The sequence below is a fragment of the Monomorium pharaonis genome, chromosome 1 (assembly GCF_013373865.1).
Source record: "Monomorium pharaonis isolate MP-MQ-018 chromosome 1, ASM1337386v2, whole genome shotgun sequence".
Taxonomy (NCBI): domain Eukaryota; kingdom Metazoa; phylum Arthropoda; class Insecta; order Hymenoptera; family Formicidae; genus Monomorium; species Monomorium pharaonis.
In genome coordinates, this window is record NC_050467.1 from 9,280,357 (window position 1) to 9,307,134 (window position 26,778).

At 36.9% G+C, this 26,778-nt stretch overlaps 1 protein-coding gene across 12 annotated transcripts in view; it reads right to left on the bottom strand.

Moving 5' to 3' along the window:
• Positions 1-22,725: 22,725 nt before the first annotated feature.
• The window catches only part of LOC105833995 (FAST kinase domain-containing protein 2, mitochondrial), an 85,856-nt gene continuing 81,803 nt past the window's right edge, over positions 22,726-26,778 (bottom strand). For all 12 annotated transcript variants that reach the window (XM_036286142.1, XM_036286166.1, XM_036286153.1 and 9 more), the window contains 2 exons: positions 24,888-25,002; positions 22,726-23,176 (listed from right to left, as the gene is read on the bottom strand). In XM_036286142.1, coding sequence (XP_036142035.1) covers positions 22,954-23,176; positions 24,888-25,002 — 338 coding nt within the window. In that variant the 3' untranslated portion in view covers positions 22,726-22,953. The remainder of the gene's footprint in view (positions 23,177-24,887; positions 25,003-26,778) is intronic.

A 26,778-nucleotide genomic window follows, 5' to 3' on the forward strand; every position in this document is an offset into this window, starting at 1 on the left:
GTCTGCTGTGTAATGAAGATCATCAAGATAAATCAAAAGATCCCCTTGACAATAACAACTGTGACGAAGGGATCAAGAAATTTGTTACTTAATTAACCTTCTAATCGATTCCCGAATAACCATATAGAACAATCTCAATAGATATTATCCTTGTTGCTCCAGTACCGTGCCAAATTCAGCGCCGCGGATCAATAAGCCGTCAATCTAAAGTAAGTCATTTCTAAGGATGCGGTCCCATAAAGCGGATTATGCGGAAGCGGAACGAGCGGATCACCAATCGCAAGATAATTCTAATAGAACTTTTTCAAAGATTACGTCGAAATGGTTCTGTGATTGGTGATCCGCTCGTTCCGCTTCCGCATAATCCGCTCCATGGGACCGCACCCTAATCCTAAAGAATATGTCATTCGAGCAAGATTGAAAGTACAACAGACGCATCTGTGCCCTTATTATTACTATTAATTTAGTATTAAGTTAATTCGCCAGACTACACTTAAGTATAGTAGATTAATTAATCTTTCGCCTGGCGTAATAATTGCTTGACCTAGCTAGTTTGATTGAACTGAGCATAACAAATCTAGATTCCGATAAAAGAGCATTAATTCTATCCGCTCATTAGCAAAATAAGTTATAGTTAAGTAACCGATAGCACAGATGCAATCGTCCACTATTAATTTGCACATTTTGTTTTGCACGCAACCACTCACGCTTAACTAAGCGACCATCCGGTTAACAAAGCATTCATTGGTTGTTTTTGTTGTTATTACGGTAGATGGTTTTAAAAAACCAACATCGCACCGGCCAAAGAAAACGCGAGAGGATCGTTCGAGCTCAACAGAGAGCATTAGATCGAGCTGTAAGAGAATTCAAGTTGTTCGGAAGGCCACTGTAGCATACTCCTCCTCCTGTCATCAGCGTAAATGCTCCACCAGGAGAGCGATCTTTCTCCTCGACTTCTCTCAAGAGGATCCAATTCCCTTTAAAAACTACAACTAATAGCCAGCGCCTCCAAATTGATAACTATTCGGATGACAACCCTCCAACTACAATTAATTCACACTCAGAATTAGAACCGTTAGATCCTTCGGTCAATAACGACAATTTCACAATATCAAGAATCTTAATATTCCCCCCTCCTGATCTTTAAGCAGAAGCCCCTCTCCCTCGATTCTGGTATGCGAATAGATATAATCCCACATGGAAATGAAGAGTGAGTCCCAGATGCGCACAGTAATAAACGGATACAGCAGGCTGAGTGAAACGGACACAGTAACAAACGGACACAGTAATAAACGGACACAGTAACAAACGGACACAGTGCGAAACGGACACAGTAACAAACGGGCACAGTAATAAACGGACACAGACCAAATGCGCACACTGCACATGCGCACGGACGAAATGCAATCCATGTACATTGCAAGCAGAGTAAAGTCCACATAGGTTAGCGACTTGGACGAGGTGGGTGCGGGAGGGGGGCCGAAGGCCCTCCTTGCACCCCCGGGTGTGTGTGTGTGTGTGTGCGCGTGCAAAGCATTCACTGCATCACATGGGTTTGCGACTTTCCGTGTGCGCATGTGCAGTATGCGCATTTGGTCTGTGTCCGTTTGTTACTGTGTCCGTTTATTACTGTGTCCGTTTATTACTGTGTTCGTTTGTTACTGTGTCCGTTTGTTACTGTGTCTGTTTATTACTGTGTCCGTTTGTTACTGTGTCCGTTTGTTACTGTGTCCGTTTGTTACTGCCCAGATAGCCAAACGAGATTAAGCATATCGGGCAAATTAATGCACTGCATGTATGTTGTGAACTTGCCCACAATTTGCTGTCATTGTAATTTAATGTGGAACGAAGTTAACATCAGGAGAGCAAATAACCTTCATCAGTTTATAAAATTATAAGTGCATGCATTGAGGAATAATAAACTTGTCACATTGACAGTGTTGTGAGTGTGATGCACTCACACAAGAAATGTCGCAAGCGATATAAGGTGTCAAATGACGCCTCGCGCGCGGACATCGCCCGGCCTACATACCGGGCGTCGCACCGGGCAATGCACCCGATTGCTTAATAAACAACACTCAAAATCTCCTGATTTTGGGATGGAATCTGCATAGCTAGCAATTGCTAGCTAAGCAAGAACATTGACCAAAGGCCAGTGACCGGGAAGTACCCTCCCCGGTTATACACCAAAAATCGGTGTATATAAACACCGAGGTACAGACAACGAGCGGGCTTTGCTACACATTATACAACGACGAACGTATGTCGCTCATCCTTTTATATTTGTCACGGGTATTAACGAATTACGTCAGTGTAACTCAGTGTAATCAAGATAGAAAATATATATACATTGTTATACGACAATCGGCTACAATCTCAAGAAACCTGACCCGAGGAGTATCGACGGACGATCCCAAATACCTGTGACCCTTTATCCACCAAAGAACCACAACAACAACAATTGTGCATGCATGTTGACAACTTGCCGTCAGTTTGTTGAATTCTAATGTAGAATTTTACATGATGTCAGAACAACAGACAGTTTGAGGAAACATCTTGGCTTTAGTTTGATAAAATTAATAGAGAATAAGTGACAGCAAAATAACAACACGTTGTCTTTATTTGGCTATCTGGGTGTGTCCGTTTGGTCTGTATCCGTTTGTTACTGTGTCCGTTTCACTCAGCCTGCTGTATCCGTTTATTACTGTGCGCATCTGGGACTCACTGTTCATTTCTATGTGGGATTATATCTATTCGCATACCAGAATCGAGGGAGAGGGGCTTCTGCTTAAAGATCAGGAGGGGGGAATATTAAGATTCTTGATATTGTGAAATTGTCGTTATTGACCAAAGGATCTAACGGTTCTAATTCTGAGTGTGAATTAATTGTAGTTGGAGGGTTGTCATCCGAATAGTTATCAATTTGGAGGCGCTGGCTATTAGTTGTAGTTTTTAAAGGAAATTGGATCCTCTTGAGAGAGGTCGAGGAGAAAGATCGCTCTCCTGGTGGAGCGTTTACGCTGATGACAGAAGGAGGAGTATGCTACAGCGGCCTTCCGAACAACTTGAATTCTCTTACAGCTCGATCTAATGCTCTCTGTTGAGCTCGAACGATCCTCTCGCGTTTTCTTTGGCCGGTGCGATGTTGGTTTTTTAAAACCATCTACCGTAATAACAACAAAAACAACCAATGAATGCTTTGTTAACCGGATGGTCGCTTAGTTAAGCGTGAGTGGTTGCGTGCAAAACAAAATGTGCAAATTAATAGTGGACGATTGCATCTGTGCTATCGGTTACTTAACTATAACTTATTTTGCTAATGAGCGGATAGAATTAATGCTCTTTTATCGGAATCTAGGTTTGTTATGCTCAGTTCAATCAAACTAGCTAGGTCAAGCAATTATTACGCCAGGCGAAAGATTAATTAATCTACTATACTTAAGTGTAGTCTGGCGAATTAACTTAATACTAAATTAATAGTAATAATAAGGGCACAGATGCGTCTGTTGTACTTTCAATCTTGCTCGAATGACATATTCTTTAGGATTAGGGTGCGGTCCCATGGAGCGGATTATGCGGAAGCGGAACGAGCGGATCACCAATCACAGAACCGTTTCGACGTAATCTTTGAAAGAGTTCTATTAGAATTATCTTGCGATTGGTGATCCGCTCGTTCCGCTTCCGCATAATCCGCTTTATGGGACCGCATCCTTAGAAATGACTTACTTTAGATTGACGGCTTATTGATCCGCGGCGCTGAATTTGACACGGTACTGGAGCAACAAGGATAATATCTATTGAGATTGTTCTATATGGTTATTCGGGAATCGATTAGAAGGTTAATTAAGTAACAAATTTCTTGATCCCTTTGTCACAGTTGTTATTGTCAAGGGGATCTTTTGATTTATCTTGATGATCTTCATTACACAGCAGACCCAGGTAGCAAGGTGACGTTAATACGACGTCAATAATTCGTCATGTAAGGTCGCGGACGTCATGTTACCAAATTAAGACGTAATAATAACGTCATTTTTTGACCTATTAATTACGTCAGTCATTTATTCATTCTACAACGTATTTCCGACGTCATATTCTTGACTAATTAATAACGTCAGTTAATTGAGGGACTGTCTTGATTGCGCACATAAGCGATTGGACACAGTAGTATTCCCGATTGGACACAGACCCGATTGCACACGGACCCGATTGCGCACCGACCCGTTTGCACACGGAACCGATTGCACACGGACCCGATTGCGCACCGACCCGATTGCACACGACCCGATTGCACACGACCCGATTACACACGGACCCGATTGCACACAGACCCGATTGCGCACCGACCCGTTTGCATACGGATCCGATTGCACATGATAAGATTCCGCATTTTAGATAGTACATGGGTTAGCGACTTGGACGGGGTGGGTGCGGGAGGGGGCAAAGCCCCCCTTGCATCTCCGTGTGTGTGTGTGTGTGCGCGTGCGTGCGTGCGTGCGTGCGTGTGCGTGCGTGTGCATAAAGCATTTTCTGCACCACATAGGTTTGCGACTATAAAATATGTATAAAAAAAGAAAATATTATAATAAATATTTTGTACATATTTTTATGTCTGAGTTTGCCAAGTATAAAATAATTATAATAAATATTTATGAAAATATTAAAAATAAATATTTATGTTATTATAATTTAAAAATGCAAAAATATTTCGAGTTTATATACCATAAATATTTTTTAGTACATTTTAAAAATATATTTTACATATTAATAATAATTTTTAAATAATTTATAAAAACGATTATATAACTTAAAAAACGTTTTTTAAAAATAAATTCGTAAAATATTTATAAAAATTTATTCTAAATTTTCTGTGCTATATCCATGTTGTTTTTGCATTATTCTGCGATGCGGAATCGTATCGTATGCAATCAGGTCGGTGCGCAATCGGGTCGGTGCGCAATCGGGTCCGTGTGCAATCGGGTCCGTGTGCAATCGGGTCGGTGTGCAATCGGGTCCATGTGCAATCGGGTCTGTCCAATCGGGTCTGTGTCCAATTAAGTTCGTGTCCAATCGGGTTCATGTCCAACCTAGAGAGCCTCTGAGGGAGAGAGTGGCAAACCGCGTCTCTTCTGATTCGATGAGGGCGTTAAGCACGCGGTCACATGATCAGGTTATCGCTCTCTCTCTCTCTCTCTCTCTCTCTCTCTCTCTCTCTCTCTCTCTCTCTCTCTCTCTCTCTCTCAGAGGCTCACTAAACAGATAGAGACCGCGTCTTTTCTGACTCGATAGGGGCGTTTACGTGATCAGTTTGCCACTCTCTCCCTCAGAGACTCTCTAGTCCAATCGGGTCTGTGTCCAATCGAGTCCGTGTCCAATCGGGAAATACTACTGTGTCCAATCGCTTATGTGCGCAATCGGGCCTCACTCATAATCTAATGAGACATTAATATTAACTGTCATATTAATTAGATTTTGTACTGTTAAAAAATTATAATTGTTGAAACATATGTTTTCAAAACGAAAAAGTTGTGGTTAGTTTAATTTGATTGAATTGGTAAAAGTTTCTAATTTTGCTCTTATATGTAAATATAGATGACAGGAAAAATATCCGTTGCCAGAATTCGACGTATTAAAATAACGAGTGAGTCACAGATGCGCACAGTAATAAACGGACACAGCAAGCTGAGTGAAACGGACACAGTAACAAATGGACACAGACCAAACGGACACAGTAATAAACGGACACAGTGCGAAACGGACACAGTAACAAACGGACACAGACCAAATGCGCACAGAGCAAAACGGACACAGTGCGAAACGGACACAGACCAAATGCGCACACTGCACATGCGCACAGACCAAATGCATACACGGAAAGTCGCAAACCCATGTAATGCAGTGAATGCTTTGCACGCACGCACACACACACACACACACACACACACGGGGGGTGCAAGGGGGGCCTTCGGCCCCCCTCCCGCACCCACCCCGTCCAAGTCGCTAACCTATGTGGACTTTACTCTGCTTGCAATGTACATGGATTGCATTTGGTCCTTGCGCACGTGCAGTGTGCGCATGTGCAGTGTGCGCATTTGGTCCGTGCGCATTTGGTCTGTGTCCGTTTCGCACTGTGTGCGTTTCGCTCTGTGCGCATTTGGTCTGTGTCCGTTTGTTACTGTGTCCGTTTCGCACTGTGTCCGTTTCGCTCTATGCGCATTTGGTCTGTGTCCGTTTGTTACTGTGTCCGTTTTTTACTGTGTCCGTTTATTACTGTGTCCGTTTGGTCTGTGTCCGTTTGTTACTGTGTCCGTTTCACTCAGCTTGCTGTGTCCGTTTATTACTGTGCGCATCTGGGACGCTCCCAAAATAACAGATCTAATATAGCCTCAAAATAGCGATTGTTTAGACAAAAATTGCTTCCGATCGCTAAATTTTCGTGTAAATTTCTTGTAAACTACCCGTCATATATTATACTTTTGGCACTAGCTAAACCCAGGAAGCACTAACAAGGAGGTTATTAAGTGGATTTTGTATTGTTACGTCCGGTGAATTTAACGTTTTTCTTCTCGTTGTCCTTGTAGGGAAAATAGTTAAGTAAGAGGAATCGTATTCTAACGGTTGCCGAGACCAAGAAATGTTTGCAGAGGATCGCTCTATCGTCACGCACAAGTTCGTGAAATATAGCGACAATTTAAAATTTTATTTTTGGGGAATAATAAATACATAAACCGAAGAAAATAGTCATCAAACAAATGCAAAGTTCCCCATCTGTAAACTATTTCGAGAGCGACCGTTAGATATGATTTAATTTCTTGGGGAAGTCTGGGGCAATGTCGAGTCTAGAATAGAAAAATAAATAATAACTTTATTACCAAACCATACTCTAACAATGCCCTGGATCGGTACCCGACGCTAAGCAAAGGAAAAGGGAAATATTAAAACTCAATGAAATTAAAGTCTTTAAACAAGAAACTTCCGGAAACTATAAAAATTTATTATTCAAAGCAAAAACGCTGTCCGCGCTCAATCAATAAAAGTTTCTAACTAAAATCTATAGGAAGACATAAAGACCCTTTTTTTTGCTTGTTTGAGTGACCTAAAAATAAAAGGAACGAAAATTATAAAAACCCCTCTCCTATACTCAAAACCTAAACCAAATCGGGCGGAGACGAGAAGAGATGGACCAATAGCTGATCATCTCTACGAAATAATAATTTCGCAAGTTCCCAATAGGCAAGCTCCAAATTTGGTGGTTTTGAAAAGGCCCACCAATCCAAGAATGACATCGCCTACACCTCAACCCTTCCCTTCGGAAAATTGAGTATAAAATCGCGATTTTGAAAACCACGAGCAGCTTTTTCCGCTTTTTACTTTACACCGAGAGACCGAGTCCGCGTAAGTCCGCATCTCGCCGAATCCGAGTGTTGGTGCAAGTGAACACTGAACTTAAGTGAAGTGAGAAAAACTCCAGCACTTCTACGACCGGAGAACTAACGAGTATCCACCTCAATTCATCCTTGGGCAGGCTTCACCCTCCTGGACTCATCCTCCAGCTGCGGCTTTGAGTTTAACAACCCCTATCTATTTTGACAAATAGTAAGTCTTTAGACATAAATTTTCACCGGGTCCCGATTTCCGTTATGTAAAATAAAACTTAAAATTGTAGTGGACAATAGTTTCTTCCATCGTAATCGGTCGAACCTAAAAAGAAAACGGAGACGGGCGATCAGGCGGGCTCGCGCTTATCCGGAAGCTATCAAACCCACTTCGCGTTCAGAGGGCTCTTCACCTTCGACGGGAAACGCGAACTTCGACCCTGCCCTTCGAGACCGGGCGTTCCGGTGCGCGGATTCAGAGGCTGTCGCTCGAAAGTCCGACCGGGCGTTCCGGTGCGCGGATTCAGAGGCGGTCATCGTTCAAACATCCGAAGATAGCGCCCACAACACCCGTAATTTCGCCACGGTCTCGGATTCTGACAGAAAACAACTTTCTTCACCTCCTCCTCCTCCCTCACCTCACTATTCTCCTATTAGTTCTCCCGAACCAGAAGAGGTTCCTCCGCCACCTTCACACCATCCCTTGAATTTTTAGCCAAATTTTTCCTTCTACCTCCCCGTCCAAGATATTATTATTACGATGGCACCCAAACCTCCTTACTCGAAATCCTGGAACAATTCCCCCTCAAAATAGATCCCCTTCTCCACCATTTCCGCGACCTTACGATTAATCCGGAAGCGATTGATCTGGAAGTCCTTTTAGAGATTTTACCCGCACTCGCTCCTAACAATCCTATTGTTGCGCCTTGCGATACAACAAAGGATTTTTGCCGTACCTTGCGGTGCGACAAAAGATCTTTCGGGATTCGTTACTGCCCAAGGAGTAGGAACTCGCGGAAAGAGGCGGCTGTTGTTGGCAGGGTCCTCAAATCACTCACTCACTGATTCTAAGTTAATTTGATATAACAGATTTATTTCACTGTGGTTGTACATTGGTTGCAGTCGGCGAAGGTGCCGCGTCGTATTACACTTGATTAGATACGGCGCGTGACTCGGAGTTAACGCGTTGTATCTTTGCTCGCTTGAGATTTGCTTGCGGCCAAGTCCCGAACTCGTTATTCACTCGTGCGGGCCGTACGTATCGGCTCGATTTCTAATCACTGATCCCGCTGGACGCTGTTCGGCAGCAGCTTAAATAGTGTCGCGGATTTAATTATTAGTGGGGGCATCGGCCCCTTCGCATGACCATATATGGTCATTCCCGCGCGCATCCGGCGCGCGGGAAATATTTGCGAGCTTAGCAACAATTGCCAAAATGCAGGTGTGCATTTCCGGTGGCATGATTGTTGCTAAGCTGGCTTCGCTAATTCTTTAAGGTGGCTGGTGCGTTGCTCAGTGCGATGACCGGCCGGCAGCGCACGAGGCATATGTCACCTGACACCTTATGATAGCGAGCCTTCCTCGGCGAGCTAAATGATAATTTGAATACTTTATTTGTAATATAATTTTATTGGTTGTGTTCCGCTCACAACACTATCCTTGTATTCACCGGCCCTATTATTTCGATCCTTTCGCTATCTCAGCTGATTTATTTTACAACTTCTTCCCCCCTTCATACGCTACCATAGAGGAACTATCCTAAAACTCATATCTCCTCCCCCCGATTTAGTAGACAAGAATAATAATTATAATAGATATAAACCTCTTATCCAAAATTAATGGAATTTTAGCTAATATTTAAATTATTTGTAATTATGTTAACCAATTATTCGAATCATTATTCCGATCTTTAGATTATTTTGTAATTATTATCATTCCGTAATTATGATAGCTAATATTTAAATTATTTGTAATTATGTTAACCTATTATTCAAATTCCTATATATTCCTATATAATAACCTATTATTCATCATTCCGATTTTTAAATTATTTCGTAATTATTCTTCGTCATTATGATAGTCAATTTCAAAATTTATTTCCTGCAATTATACTAGCCAATTTATGAATTGTTATTAAGTATGTCTTAAATTATTATTAATAGTATCTTTATAATCAACCACGACTTCAACGTTTATTAGTGTACTTATGTTAGAATAAAATCTTTGCATATAGTTTTTAAGAAATTACATTGACTATTTAATTTCAAAAACCACCCCCGGATCTCCACTCCCTGATCAAAGATTGCACCAGGTCCAGTCCCGAGTTAAAGTGATTCAATTCACTGACTCAAAACTTGGACCACGAACGCATGACTCAGAAACGGTTATAGCGGGCTTGAAAGAGCACGCTGACCCATATTCTGCGTTGTAAAAAGTGCGTTCGACCCGAGACACCTACCCTCTCTTAATTTGCGTGCCTACGGGAATTGTGTAAGTTTTGTTGCGTTCTTCCTTGCCTTGCCTGCGTATTCAAAACAAATTAAATCTCTTAAGGCTGGACGTAACAGTACTTTATTTAAAAAATTTTATTTTTTTAGAGGATTGCGCATCGTGTATGTGCAGCGACTGTGATCATGTAGTCTAAACGGAGGCTTTTGATATGCTAAAAAGGAGGGCATGCATGCTATTTGGAGAGATAATAAATGATAGTCCGACTGTAGTACCGTGAAAAAAATTATTCAAAAATAATTAGAAAGAAATTAAAATTATGAAGCCATTCTTGAAAATTGACGAGTGAGCTTTTGAACACGTTTAAAACAAATTTTGTTGGAGTCTTACTTGCTTATATATCAAATTATAAATAGGAATAAAACTTGATAAGTAAAATTTCTTTAAATTGGTTTTTAGAAAAATTAAGTGAAGATCGAGGGAACGAGAGAAATGTTTTTCAAAAAATAGCTGTTTTAGAGAATTCTAATAACCATATTGGGTTTATCTTAAATTTTGGAATTCTGACAACGGATTCATAATCAGCGACCCGAAAAATCCCTATATACGATTTTTCATTTAATAAAGAACATAAAATTTCGATCTGCCATATTAAAATTTGAGATTAACAAAAAAACTATGGCATATTTTTTCATAACTCAACCTAATGCCCTGAATCAGATTTTGGTTATTTGGAGTTCCCGAGTTTCCAGGTGGCCCTTAATAAATTAACTTTAACCCTCTGACAGCACACTGGATTAAACACACCCAGGCCGATTTTCATACGTGCGCCATTTTATAACAAGCAGTAATGAGAAAATGGAACATGGGTGAGAAAAAAGTTAGGGGTCCCTTTTATTATATGCGTGCTTGATCCGATCATTACTCACTTAGTGCCTGCAGCAGCGTGAACAGAAGTTCGATTCCGGATGTGATACACCTAGTGTGCGGCGAACGTTACAAAATTGTGCAGAGCGGAAATTTGAAATGCAAGTAATTGCATTCAACTATAAATTACTTTTTTTTAATAAATCAAGTAAAAAAACATTAGTGAAGTATATTTTCGTGTATGACAAATTAATTTTTGTACACGGAAAAAAAATTACTCTCAAATTGAAACTTATGTATTCAAATAATGATAATGTGTATAAAGGCTTTTGGTATTAATTTAATACGAGTTAGTGTGATAGAAATGCTGATAGAGCTAAAGCTGATTGGTGTTTGCTATATAATATATTTCTTCTACAGGAAAATCTTAGTACAAACGTTTCGGCACGTTTTCTTCGGCCATCCTCAGTGTATAATAATATTCATCTCATACGTGATTAAAATTTCAATCCTATGCTTAAAATCTAGCGAGACATTTGTTGTTCCTTCCCATTTTACAATATTGCTAAAACCAGAGAGTATAAAAATTCGAGTCAACCTTATTCAAGTTAATGGAATACATTATAGGTACCTGTTAAATTGTGAGAGTGATTCCTATGTATATGTGGAAGTCCTTGGTTTACCTTTTTTATATATGTCTGTCATTGTTCGTCTTAATATTGTCATGAATATATTTAGATTAAGAGTTGTCTGATAAATATTAAAAGTAAAATTGTATAATTGTATTTGTCAATAATTAAAATACTAAATTAAAAAAAAATAAAAAATAAAAAACTAAACCTAGATAACAGTGTCTTCTCAAAGAATTCATAAAGCAATCTTCCTTTCTGAACAGTAATTCCTGAGGAATTTATAGAAGAATACTTCAAGAATAACGTACGAAGTTACATGCACCATGATTCAAATTCCTCAGGATTTCTTAAAGTATTCATATAGGATTATTTGTTAGAATTCCTCAGAACTTCTTAAAGTATTCATATAGAATTACTTGTTGGAATTCCTCAGAACTTCTTAAAGTATTCATTAAGACTTCTCCAAGTAGATATCTCAAACGGAATTAAAAAATTTATTTTCAAGATTTCTGATAAATGTTCCGATTTTTATAATATTGGAACGTTTCTCAGAAAAATTTGAAAAATGAATTCTAATTAATTTTGTAAGAGGAAGATTATACCATGTTTCAGCCAAGCCATAATCGTACCTGTTAAAGCATGTTTAATTTCTGTACCTGAAAAAACGGTCACCCATTCAAGTGTTAACCATCGCCAACGTTGCTTGACTTCGAAGACCGTACGCATCCTAACGCCCCGTGATGATCTATGAACACTTCTTGTTTATGCATACACATTTGTTAATATATTGTTTTGTTAATTACATATAGCGCATTTCGTGTATAAAAGTATAAATTAGCATTTATTAAGCGATATATAATTATAAAAATGTAATTCAGATTATCCAAACACTCGATTAATTTCTGATGAATACTCAAAGTATTCCAAATAATAAATCGCGAGGTATTCATTGCAATGAACTCTTAAGAAATACTTCAATGTGAACTCATTGTGGCTAATTCCTCAAGAATTCTTTATGTATTCATTTTTCTACTTCTCCAAGTATTCACTAAAATGACTTCTTTAGGAATTTCTGTTCATCTCTGTGTTATCTGGGAAAGGAATACCAAATAAAAATATAAATTAAAAAGTAAAAGAAATATGATAATAATCTTGTCAAATTGTTAAAATTGTATTAGAAAAGAAAAAAGAAACAATAAGTGAAAAATAATTTATACGTTAAGAATTGAATTGAAATAAATAAGCACAATAGGACCAGATTTGTCAATAATTAAAAAACAAGTTAAAAAACAGTTGTACAAATTAATTGCTATGAAATAATTCTTATTTTATGACTAGTTAGTATTCCTACTTCCTACATGTTTATGTCTTTACGGATAACTGTCGACTGATGTGTGATCGTTTGAATATTCGGGAAGGAATCAAGGATAGGCATATAAACACTTTCTAAGTGTTCTGTATTGTTGTGTATGTTGAGACCCATTTTGTTTTTTTATATGCAACATTTCAGATGTTAATCTTTTGATATAATTCGGTTCTTTATCTAAGATTCTGACCGTGTCCCAATTGAAATCATGATCAAATTCTATTCTATGATATAAAATGGGAGATTTGCATGTTCTTTTTATGTCGCTTTTATGCTCTTTGACTCTTGTTATTAGTTTCCTTTTTGTTTGTCCTACACAAGATGCGTCGCAATCATTACACTATTCTGTATACTATCACACCGTTCCATCGCCTCCAATGTATCTTTACCAGTTTTAATATATCTATTGAGTTTATTGTTTAAGTTATAAGCTAATTTACAACCTGTAATCGACTTTAATGTCATGAATTTTTCTGATATTTTTTTGACATACGGTATTGTGAAATAAGTATTTATATCATTGTCATTCTTTTTGTTATCTGTTTGTTTCTTTTTGTTTTTGTGGAATTTTAATCTATCATTGATTATTTTAAATATGTAATTTAAAGGGTATCCATTTTTTAGTAATGTTTCTATTATTTTTATTATATTTTTTTGATAAAATTTTGGATGTGATAGGAACAATGTGTTGTCCAGTAATCCAATGATAACTCCCTTTTTGTGGATTAATGAGTGGTATGAGTAAAAACTTAGGTACCTATCTGAAGCAGTCGGTTTCTTATATAAATCAAATAAAATGTGATTATTTTCTATCAATAGCGTTACATTTAGAAAACTGATTTTATTGTTGACTCCAATTTCTAATGTAAATTTTAGTCTCTCATGTTTTTCGTTAAAAGTGTTAAAAAGTTCTATTAGTTTATTTTTCGGCCACAAGTAAAATATCATCTACATATCTGAAATAAAACGGTAGATTGTATGGTAATGAGTTTATGATTTCGTTTTTAAAGTCCCTCATTGCGATATCCACAATGGTCGGTGAGAGCGGAGAGCCCATAGATGTGCCAAAAATCTGTTTGTATATTGTATTGTTGAATTTGAAATAAGTAGAATTTAGTACTAGGTTAATAGCTATTAGGAATTCTTCATATGGGATACAAGTGTTATTAGTGATTAGATTCCATCTTTTCTTGATACTTATTATAACTAGTTCTTTGGGAATATTCGTAAATGGTGATACCACATCAAAAGATGCTATTAAGAAATTATTATCTATTTGTGTGTCATTTAATTTTTCCAGTAATTCATAGCTATTTTTTATTTGACTCTTAGAAGTTTCTATGCTGTTTTGTATAATTTTAAATAGATATTGTGCTATCTTATAGAGCGGACTATTAGTTGTTGACACTATGATTCTATATGGATTGTTAGGTTTATGGATTTTTGGCAGTCCATAGGCTCTAGGGATGTTACCATCGATAGTCATTAAATGTCTATAAGTTTCTTCATCTATGTATCCTTTTTGTTTCCATCTGGTTAGCAATGTCCGTAGCTCATTTGTTAGTTTCTTAATAAGATCTTTTTTACAAATGGTATATGTATTCTCGTACGAAAGTAATTCTTCTATTTTATTAATGTATTGTGATTTGTCTAATGCTACTGTGGTATTCCCTTTATCCGCTCTTGTGAATAATATATTCGGGTGATCTTTTATGAATTCTTTTGTGCGTTTTAAACATTTTAATATTATTTTATCGTCACTGTTGCAATTATTCGGACCTTTTATTGATAATTGGTATTGTATCATTTCTGATAGCCCTTTGAAATTCTTCACTGCATTTGTCGATGTTTTTTTCTATGCTTTTTATAAATTCAAATGCAACGGTAACTGTGCCTCTTCGGGAACTGAAACATTAGAAAGATTGTGGAACCAATTTTGAGGTATTTGTATATATCAGAGTGCAGATTGAATTGATCAGGTGTATAATATTGATATTGTAATTTAATGTATCTATGTTTGTAATATTTGAATTTTTCGTTGTTTGACATATATATATAGTTGTGAATGAGATGGATTTTATGTTATTTTTTATCGTTTGATCGCGTTTATTGATAAGCCATTCCACCTTCTTATTCAATTTCCGAATCCTCAGATACCATAACCTATTCATGTGTGCCACCTGTCCGCTGAAAAACTTGCAATGTAAATTGCCTGGTACCAGCACACGGATATCCTAACGACATCCATAAGATGTCCTTAACGGATATTGAGGATATCCACAGGACATCCGTTTTACGTCCTTTGGACATTCTATAGACGTCCATGGGATATTGGTTTATGAAACTGGTGGACATGCTATATCCGTAAAATATGTTCGATGGACGTTCTATAGATGTCCTATGGACGTTCTATGGACGTGATAAAAAGCGGCATTCAAAATTAAATTTTACATTAAATAAAAAGATAAAAATAGAATAAAATATATGTATATATAAGGACTTCCGTTTCCGGTAGAGTGAGTAGAAGTATTGTAAGAGCAGGTGTGAGAGAGAACGGTGTGAAGCGGTGATTATAGAGATCATTAGGGTGAGTGAGAGTGAAGGGCGAGAGAGAGAAAGTGAGTGAGAGAGAGCGAGTGGAGGGAGCAAAGGGCGTGCAGAGATAGGGCGGAGGTAAGGTGAATCGGCGCATAGAGTGAGAGGTTAGGGAGAGAAGAAGGAGCGCGAGAATAATACGAGCAGGGAGTAGGAAAGTAGAGAGAGGTAACTCGCGGAGTGGGAGAAGGCGAGCGGGCGCGGATAGAGTGGCTAAGATAGAGGGGCATAGGGTAGGAGTAGTGAGGGCGCACAAGAAGAAAGAACAAACATAGAACCAGGAGAGTTAGATAGAGTGACGATGGCAGAGGGAGTGAGAAGGGAGAGAAGTGACAGCGTGGGCAGCGCGAGTAGTACGGAAGATCAGCTGAAAAGAAAGAGAGTTACTAGGAAGAGACTCGTTAGAGCAGGAAAGAGGGTTAGCAAACATATTTAAAAGGAGCAAGAAAGTGACGAGATCGCCGGAAGGGAAGGAAGGGGGAAGTGTGGAAGAGGAGGTTTGGAAGACAATGTTAAAGGAAATAAGAGTGGAGTTGGAGGAGGGATTGAGACAGCTAAGTAAAGAGATAAAAGAAGTGGCGGACAATCAAAAAGAAATAATGAAAATGGAAATAGAAGAGTTGAAAAAAGAGCTGAAGAGAAGAGAGGAATGCTGGCCAAAGGAGAGAAGAGAACTAAAAGAAGAGTTGAAAAAATTAGAACGAGCGGTGGAAGAAATGAAGGAGGAGAGGAGAAATGTGGAAGAAGGAGAAGGGAAGTAGAAAGAGACGAAAGGGGCAACAGTGATGGAGGAAAGAGTAGAACGAATGGAAAAGTTATGGGAGAGAAGAGAGAGAGAGAGGAGAGGAGAAGGAACATTGTGATAAAAGGGCTGAAAGAAAAAAGAGAAGACAAGAGCGGAGAAATTAAAGAGATAATGAAGGAAATTGGAGTGGAGGCGAAAGTAAAGGAAATTAAGAATATAGAGGGGGGGAGAAGAGAGCGGGGAGGTATGGTGGTGGTGAGATTGGGGAATGCAGAAGAGAAGAGAAAAATCATGGAAAATAAAAGAAAGCTGAAGGGAGGAAGGATTTGGATTGAGGAGGATCTGTCGTGGGAGGAGAGGAGGATAAGATGGAAGCTGAGGCAGATAGCAGCAAAAGAAGGAGCTAAAGGAGCCAGCGTCTGGATAAGCAAAAGAAAATTAAGAACAAATGGAGTATGGTGGTGATGGGATGAGGCAAAGGAAGAATTAAGAGATGGTAGAGGAAGGAAATGGGTGGAGAGAGAGGAGGGAGTGGAGCAAATTGGAGACAAAGAAGAAAGAGGGTATGAAGGACAGGGAAAAGGAGAGAGGAAGAATTGAGAGGTAAACAAGGAAGAAGAGGTGGGGAGGGTGTAGGGAGGAAGGGGAAGCTGGAAGGGAGGAGACAGGGAAGGAGGAGGGGGAGAGGAGCGCAAGTCAGAGAGAAGAATCGGAGAAGAAGAGAGAGGAAAAGAAGCGAGGACAGAAGGAATAATGATATCATTTTGGAACGTAGCAGGGCTGCTGGGGAAAGACGAGAAATTCTGGAGGGAATTAGGGAGTTGGGATGTTATGGTGCTGATAGAGACGTGGGTGGAAGAGAGGATGGAAAAGAGTGAAAGAAAGATTACCGAGAGAGGTTACACATGGAAGTGGCAACCGGCAAAGAGAAGGAATAAGAAGGGAAGAGCGATGGGGGGCATGATAATGGGGATTAGGAGAGAGCTAATGGACGAAGTAGGGGAAGAAGAGAGAGGTAAAGAGGGGATAATTGTAGAAAGAATAAAAAAGGGTAGAGAAAGACGAAGGATGGGAGTGTATGTAAATGGAGATATAGAAGACAAATTAAATAACTTAAAAGGATGGATGGAGGAGAAGGGTGATAGAGTTAAAACAATAATAGGAGATTTTAATGCAAGGACGGGAAGAGAGAGAGGAAGCAGAGAGATGTGGAGGAAGAGGAAAAGAGAGAGTCGAAAGACAGGAAGATAAACGGAGAGGGAAGAAAGCTGGTGGACTTTATAGAAGAAAGAAGATGGACAATCCTGAACGGAGGAGTGAACGGGGATGAGGAGGGAGACTGGACGTATACAGGAGGGAGAGGGGAGACAGTAATAGACTATATACTGATGAGAGACGAAGAGAGGCACGAGGTGAGAAGGATGGAAGTAAGAGAGAAGATAGATTCGGATCACCACCCAGTAATGGTTTGGATAGAAGATGAAGACAGAGAAGTCAGAAGAGGAGAGGGGTAGAAGAGTAGAAGAGAGAGAAAGAATAGAGGTAAGTGGGAAGGGAGAGAAGGGTTCAAAGAATGGGCAGGAAACATAGAAATTAATGAAAAAGAGTTGGTAGAGGAAATGGAGATGGGGAAAGTACTGGCGGAGATGGGAGAAAGGCAACAAGAGGGAGAGAGGTTGAGGAGAGGAGGATGGTGGGACGGAGAATGCAAAGAAAAGAAGAGAGAGGTGAGAAGAGAGCTGAGAGAGTGGTGAAGGGGAAGGAGTGAGGCAGAAGAGTATAAGAAGAGAGAGATTAGGAGCTATGCGAGAGAAAAAAGAGAGAAGAAAACGAGAGATGGGAAAGAGCAGTGGAGGAAGCGAAGGTGGAGGGGCAGGTGTGGGAGATAATTAATAGAGAAAGAAAAAGATGGAAGGGGATAAACGAAGGAATTGAGATAAGTGAATGGGAGAAATATTTCAGAAATATATTAGGAGGAGTGGAGAGAAGAGTAGTGATGGGAAATAGTAGGAGAAAAGAGATTGAGATGGGGAAGAGGAGTTGTCCAAGGAAGAGATAGAGAAGGTATTAGATAAGTTAAAAGACCGGAAGGCAATGGGGATTGATGGAATTCCGAACGAGGTGTGGAAGTATGGAGGAGGGAGAATAAAGGAGTGGGTGTGGAGAATCTGCGGGAGGATATGGAATGGAGAGGGATGGCCGGAAAAATGGAAGGAAAGGATCATAACCCCAATATTAAAGAAGGGAAACGGGGAGAAGGTAGAGGAATATAGGGGAGTGACACTCATGCCATCGCTTTACAAAGTGTATACGACGGAGAGACTGAAGAAGGAAATAGAAGAGAAAGAGATATTTTCAGAAAGTCAGTTTGGATTTAGGAAAGGAAGAGGGACGATGGATGCGGTGTACGTGATAAACTACCTAAATAGGCAGGTAAGCAAAAGTAAGGGAATGTTGGTAGCGCTATTTGTGGACCTGAAGGCAGCGTTTGACTCGGTGGGGAGAGAGACAGTGATGAAGGCCTTGAGAGAGAGAGAGAGAGAGGGGTGAGAGAAGGATTGACGATTAGGATAGGTGAAGTGCTGACGGAAGTGAAAAGTAGAGTAAAGATAGGTAGCGAGGTAGGAGGAGGTTTCTGGACAGCGAGGGGGGTAAGACAGGGGTGCCCACTGAGTCCGACATTGTTTAACATGGTACTGGCAGACCTGGAGGAGGAAATGGGAAAAGTGAAGTGGGGAGGGGTGAAGTTGAGGGAGCGCAGGATTTTCTCGCTCTATCATATGCGGACGATATGGTGTTGATAGCGGAGACGGAGGACGAGATGAGAAGTATGATAGAAAGGCTGGAAAGATATTTGGACAAGAAGGGTCTGGAGATAAACGTAGAGAAGACGAAGATTATGAGGTTTAGAAGAGGAGGAGGCAGAAGAAGGAAGATGAATTGGAGATGGAAAGGAAAAAGAATTGAGGAGGTAAGAGAATATAAATACCTAAGGTATATACTACAATCAAACGGAGGATAGGAATCACATATCAAGGATAGAGTGAGAAAAGCAGCGGCGGTGATGGGTCAAGTCTGGGGGATTGGGAAGAGAAGATATGAGAAGGATTGGAGAAGGAGAATTTGGATCTTCGATAGATTAGTATGGACGGTACTGGAGTATGGAGTGGAAGTTTGGGGATGGAGGGAAAGGGAGAGTGTGGAAAGAATGCAAGAGAGGTTTTTAAGATGGATGCTGGGAGTAGAGAGTAGAACCCCGGGATATTTAATGAGGGAAGAGTGGAAGAGAGAGAAATTGGGAATAAGAGCGGGGAGAAAGGCTTGGGGTTTGGAGAGGAGGGCAAGGGAGGGAGGAGGAGGAGTATGGGTGAGAGAATGCATGGTAGAGATGAGACAAAGAGCAGAGAGGAGAAGGGAACTCTCGAAATGGGAGATGGAAAGGAAAGAGTTCTTCGAAATGAGAGGAAAGGATATCGGGGAGATAGAGGGAGAGGGAGGAGAAAAATGGGAGGAAGTTGAGGAGACGGAGAGAAGACTACAAAGGGAGGAGAGAAGGGAGAGGATAAGAGATATGAGATATAATGTATGGTACAAGTGGATTAAAGAGGACATACCGGAATATCTAAGGAGGGGATGGGGAGAGAGTAGATGGAGAAGAGTGGCAAGGTTTAGACTGGGAAATGAAATACTGGAGAGTAGATATTGGGAGGATGAGGAGAAAAGAGTTTGCAGGTTGTGCGGAAGGGAAAGAGAATCATGGGAGCATGTATGGGAAAGATGTAGACGATGGGAGAAGGGGGGAGAGGGAAGCTGGCAGGAGGCGTATGGGAGGATCTTGGGGGGGGGCGAAAGAGAGAGAGGGTTGGATAAGGGAGGTGGAGGAGAGGGAGAGATTTGGGAGGAAGGAGGAGTGAGAGGATGGAGGGTGAGAGAGGAGTGAATGTAAGGAACAAAAGTAAAGAATTGTAAACGGAAACGGAAGTCCATAGGCGTAAGGTTAGCTAGGATGCGGCGCGAGAGAGAGAAAGAGGTCACGTAGGTAGAATTAAGTAGGATAAGGTCAAAGGAGCGAGCGGAAAGAGAAGAGTGAGTTGAGGTAGAGCGTATAGGGAGGCGAGCGAGATGAGAGGCAAGGGGGCGAGCGGCGTACTGTAAAAGCGATATTTGTATAAAAAGGTGTAAAGGTTTGGGACCGTTCCTAGAAAAAACGCCATTCAATCCCCAAAGGGAAGAATAAAGTTTATATCTATCTATATGTATATATAAATATTTATTTAACAAATTATATTATTCTTTCGATAGATTATTAACATTAAACAATTTTAATTAAATAAGTATCATACGTATAATATTAATTAAACAATCAGCTTAAAGTATTTTGTAATTATCACACACACATATATAGTGTGTATCCATTGTTTAACGAATACCGTAAAACAAATATTCTTTATATTGCAAACAATGACTGCAGCATGCGAGTGATCTCGTCTAGGCAACAAATGATTGTGACTCGTCAACTACAACAGAAATTAAATTTTATGTTTATACACACACACACACACACACACACATATATATATATATATATATATACATATATACATAGGCTACAGAGTAGACTGTATAAAATCTTATTGTGTGCCATTGGCTTTGCCTCTACCTGGTTGATCAATTCGCCAATATATTTCATCACAAACTCGCCTTTAACGAAAATGATGGTGCTCGGCCGACGCTCGCTTGCTCGTAGGCTCTGATTGTTCCCGTTGCTGCAATCTCGTATCTCGTTGCTGTTCTTTATCGAGACCTTCGTCATAATCCGCGTACACTTCGCCGTCGTACACTATTACCATCTGTAATTATATGTCTAGAATTCGTCGCTGCTACCGTGTACACGTAACCGTTCTGTTTATGTACGTAGGTCAGAGCCTACGAGCAAGTGAGCGTCGGCCGAGCACCATCATTTTCGTTAAGCATCATCATCATTCTCGTTAAAGGAGAATTTGTGGTGGAATATATTAGCGAATTGATCAATCAGACAGAGGCAAAGCTAACGGCACACAGTAAGATTCTTTGCTGCTCTCGTAACTTATAATTTCTGAAAATTTTTAGGATTCTTACCTGACTGTGTAAAACATGCCGATAACTAACGAAAACCTAACCACTACTACGGCCATATTGCCTTTTAGTTCACTTGTGCATGCAGATGATGTTGGCGGAGCGAGTACAAATAAGGTTAGCATATGGACATACAAAGTGGTCCATTTTAGGATATCCCTTCAATGTCCACAAATGTATATCCTATGGATATCCTCATAAGGTCCATGGACATCAGGACAAGAAATGGACATAAAACGGATATCCTGTGTTGTCTGGGACGTATTAATTTTGTAATCAAGTTAGTAATTTTGAAAATGTCGTATCTATTTTTCTTCAGAGTTATATACGCGTCATTTAATTCTATTTTTAACATGTCAATTGCAAGCTTTTTCTTTAAAATTATTAGTTTATAGTATGATTTTTCATCAAATAATTGTTTATTATTGAAGAAATCTAATGTATTCAAATTAACGCGATCCTTGTTTCATATATAAGCAACAATATATAATCTTTTTAGAAGAATTTGAAAATTTTGAATTTCAAAATATTATAGTCTTATTTCAATACTATAAGTTATATTTTCAAAATATGATATAATTGTTTTAATAATTTTATTCTAAAAAAAATTTATCTTCGATTTAAACATGTGTATTTTTTATCCAATATTTTTTCTTTTTCATTCAAGAAAATTTTTCTTAAATAACAAGAATATTATTTTCTTGGTTAAATTGGCTATAAAAATTTTGAAATAAATCTTCATTCAAGTAAATCTTTTTGATTTAACAAGAATATTCTTTTTTTCTGTGTAAGTTTCCACAGAAGTAAATACACGGAAAAGTTGATAATTAAACTTTCATTTCTTGATATTTGAATTAAATAGACAATAAATAATCATGAAAACATTAATTGTTGTCGTTTTTTCACAAATATTTCGATGATTTCGATTTTACGGTATTACGACATTAACCGTCAGAGCGAAAAATAGTGAATGTTCATATCTTTAAAAAAATATACTTTTTGGTATAAATAAAAAAATTGATAATATATTCTTAAAATATAACTTTTCAACTTTCCAATTATTATATTTTAAAGTATTTTTTTTTTTACAAAATGCAGCCGTTTAAAAAAAAACAATTTTTATGCAAAATTTTTTGATTTATTGTCTGTCTATCGAATATATCTCTTTCCAGTTTATACATACGACTTTCTAACATATTTTATCACAATTCTGAGAAATTTTCCTTAGAAATAAAAAAATGGATTAAAATCTGTCGATTTTTGCCCAAAATACAAATCGTCAAAGTTTCTTGGGTGTTGTACACCCATGTGTGCGGTGAACGTAACTTTTTGATAGTGTGCGGTCAGAGGGTTAATTTCAACTTAACTTATTTATTATCTTATTCTAGTTCTCAAAAAATTAGAAAAGTATCTACACTAAGATAAATCACATATGATCATTTACATAGGTTCGTTTCTACTAACTGGATTAACTTTATTTTGGTTTAACTTACTCTAAAATAAAGTTAATCTAGTTAGTAGAAACAAACCTATGTAAATGATCATATGTAATTTATCTTAGTGTAGATACACTAAAAAGATTGGTTTTTGCATAAATTATTTTATTTACATATTATCTTAATTGTATACTCTTCATTTCTTCATAAACAAATAAATGAATTATTTTGTTACATGTATATTTCAATTATTTTTATTTATAACTATACATCAGTAGTTAATATGTTATTTAAAGTGTATTGTTCAACATTATTCAGAATGTTCCTGACAGAAAATCCTACATAACATGTTTTTTATAACTAATTAGAAAATATTTTATTTTGTTAAAAATGAGTCATCCTCGCACTTTAGTCTTATCGCTCGCACTAAATAAAGAAGTCTTTCGTACTCAGTTAATTTCATCCACGAGCTAGAGTTTATTGTAATCGCATTGCTTTTTGTTAACGCCTCCGCAGATTTTATTTTTAATAACCATGTACTTTTTATTCTTTGAGAATTCACAGCGTATGCAGCGTCAGGTAAATTGAAGATAAGTATCCTGAAATGAAGTTGCACATTAACAACAAAGTGTAATTGCATTAAATTAAGAAAATTCTTCAGGTTACAAAAAAAACTCACTTATCATTTATATCTATCAATAATAACTTTTAGCATTGATATTTTTAAAATACCATTTAAAAATTTTGGCAATGAAAATGATAATCTATTTAAAAACATATCTTTGTAATATTGTTAAATATTGATGTAAAAAAAATTGAAAAAAAATTCCTTATAATATGATTTAAATAGCAACAAATGTTGCCGCATTTTTCCTGGTATGTCATATTTAACCCTTATACACTTCCGAATAATTAAATACTGTACACAAGGGGTCTGCTAGATTCCAACGATTAAACATCTGTCACGCACATTGTATTAGAAATTTCAGTTCGAAAAAATTTGAGAATCTTTTTGAAATCTTAGAAAATAAGATTTAATAAATTTTTTTAAAGATTTTTAATATTTACATAATAAAAAAAAATTCATAAAGGATAAAAACGCAAAAAATGCATTTTTTATTAAAAAAAATCATCTTACGTAATATTTGTGATATAAAAAAATTTCCATATAACTGATAATTATAAAATATTAATATTCTGGGATCATATTGTTAAAATACATTTTGAAAAAAATTAGTCCAGATACTTCCACTGAAAAAAAAAAAGATATTTATTTTGACAGATGAGGGAGGAAATTTTGGGAAAAAAAATTTAATATCTAAAAATTACACAAATACATGATTATGATTGTGGTAAACAATTTTTTTTAATGTTTAATAGTATTATATCAATACAAGATACATATTAAAGTAGAAAAGAAATATTATAAAAAAGTCTATTCCGACACAGTCAAGGTACATACCTACGCGGTGTTGGTCGCACATGTAGCGTTCACATGAAGTACATAAATATTTTGTTTTTCTGTCCAAAGAAAGTGGGGGAGCCTGGGAAAGCCGCGTTCGTGTGTTTAAAAGTACGTGTAAGGGAGCGACAACTTATCGTCTACTGTACTGTACAAACAAAAAAATTCTAGCACAATTTTTTCAATCTTACGATTTTTATGATAAGAATCACTAAAAAAAATTTTTTTTAATTCAAAAATTTATTCGGAAATATCCGTTAAATACATATGGGGTCCACTGGATATGGGGTCCCCACATTCCAACACCGTGCTCTTTTAAACCCTGTACAGAGAAAACCAACACCGAACGATCAACTTCAATGAGTCAAGCTATATATGGTACCTCAAATAAAAGATAGATAGTGCCATAAATTCAAGGTTTTGAATATCACAACAAAAATTTTAGACTTGAATTTTGTTGGGGTCCACTAGACTCCATGTGTACAGTAAAGGTTTAAAAAATAATTTATAAATGTTTCATTCTCTTACAGGAAAATTAATTCCAAATATTTATTTATACAAACTTTATTCTTCCATGTTTTTTCAAAATTCTTATAGGTATTTTGTTTGTGATTACATTACAATTCTCCCATTAACAGGATCCTTCTCCCTCAATGCTATTTAGAAAGTTATTTATTTAAAAAAAACCACGGATTAAAAAATTGAAAATATTTTCTAAACAACTTAATTAACACACAAGTATTTAGAAATAGCTATGTTAATTTTTGATTTCTTTTTAAAATTTTATTAAATTCTTATGTAAAAAAAAATAGAAAACTTCTTCAAATAAAAATTAAGTATATTCTTACATCTGACTTTCGCTTGGAGTCTGTATATCCTCAATGTATGTTATATTAGGTCTATTAGATGTATCTGTATTAATTGCAATGGAATATCCACCTTTCCTCATTACAATAACGTGATCTAAAATGACAAAATTTTAAATAAACTTAACAATAATTCATGGGAATTTATTTTACATAAATTATCTTTTTTTAATTTAAAAATTATTATAAAATTAGATTATTTTATGATTTTAATAATTTTCTAATATTATACTGAGCAACAAAATTAACGCAACAAAAATTTTTACCAAAATTTCACTCAAATTTAAATAATCCTAACTTCGCGAAAATTTATCCTATTCGAAAGTTATTTTTTTCATTTTAAAGCTTGAAGTCTCTACTTTAAAGAGCATTTGTCAGATTTTGATCCTCTCCTTTTCCCTTTTCGGCATCTCTTCAAAAGTAAGAACGTGTTTTGTCTTCAAAAATTTTTATACTTTGACGCGCTCCATGGAGTGCAGTGAATTTTTCTCGTAAATTTGATAAAAATTATCATGAAATATGAACTTTTCCTTATAAATTGAAAAAAAATTGAAATCTGTACGATTCTTTTTGGCGAAGTTATTAAAATTTTAAGAAAAAATAGTCATTTTGACTTTTATCGCTTGTTACTTATGAACAGATCAACGCTCAGCAAAAAAGCATTGGAAAGCTGAAAGTTTGCACTTTCAAATGCTATTATTAATTTTTTCATAGATTTATTTTTTCTAACAACAAATCGCATTTTTAAAGATTACGTAAAAAATCGCATATTTTACGGTTTTCATTTATTTTAATGTATTGTCGTGCAGAAAGATCCAATTACGTCGCTAAAGCAAAGTTTTATAGTACGATTACTCCTCAATAATAAACACTAACGTTCTTTAATCAATTACTGCTTGTAAACGTTCTTATATGTTTATGCACCTCTCAATAATTTCCTGCGGAATTTTGTGCCAAATTTGCCTAAGCGCTTTTCCCAACTTATCAATTAATATTTGGAAGTGCAAATTTTCAATTTTCCATTGTTTTTTTGCGGAACGCTATACGTTGATCTATTTACGAGTAATAAACGATAAAAATCAAAATAACCATTTTTTCTTAAAATCTTAATAACTTCGCCAAAAAAAATCGTACAGATTTCAATTTTTTTTCAATTTGTAGAGAAAAGTTTATATTTTACGATAATTTTTATAAAATTTACGAGAAAAATTCACTGCACCCCATGGAGCGCGTTAAAGTATAAAAATTTTTTAAGACAAAACACGTTCTTTTGAAAAGATTTCGAAAAAGGAAAAGGTGAGGATCAAAATCTAAAAAATGCTCTTTAAAGTAGAGACTTCAAGCTTTAAAATAAAAAAAAAGAACTTTCCAATATAATAAGTTTTCGCGAAGTTACGATTATTTGAAGTTGAGTGAAATTTTGGTAAAAAGTTTTGTTGCGTTAATTTTGTTGCTCAGTGTATTTTAAATTTCATTTTTTAATATTAATTATATCTAATATTAATATTTCATAATTATCAATTATATGTATAATAATTTATTTCATATACACTGGCGCAAAAAAAACGAAACAAAAATTTTGACCGATTTTTAGGCAATCTTCAAAGTGATGCAACTTTGCGAAAAATCATCCAAATTACTTGTACTTTTTTTAAATTAAAGAGCAAAGACTCTATTTTAAGAATCTCTAGGCGAAAGTTTGATTTGTTAAATGCGAACCTTTTGTATCGCATAAAAACTAAACATGTTTTTTTTAATCGAAAAAAGTAAAAGTTTGTTATCATTTTTCACAAGTTTCTCGTTAAAATCTGGCTAATCCAGATTCTTAAGTTTATTCTTTTCTAAGCAATTTAAAAAAAATACATGTCGATAC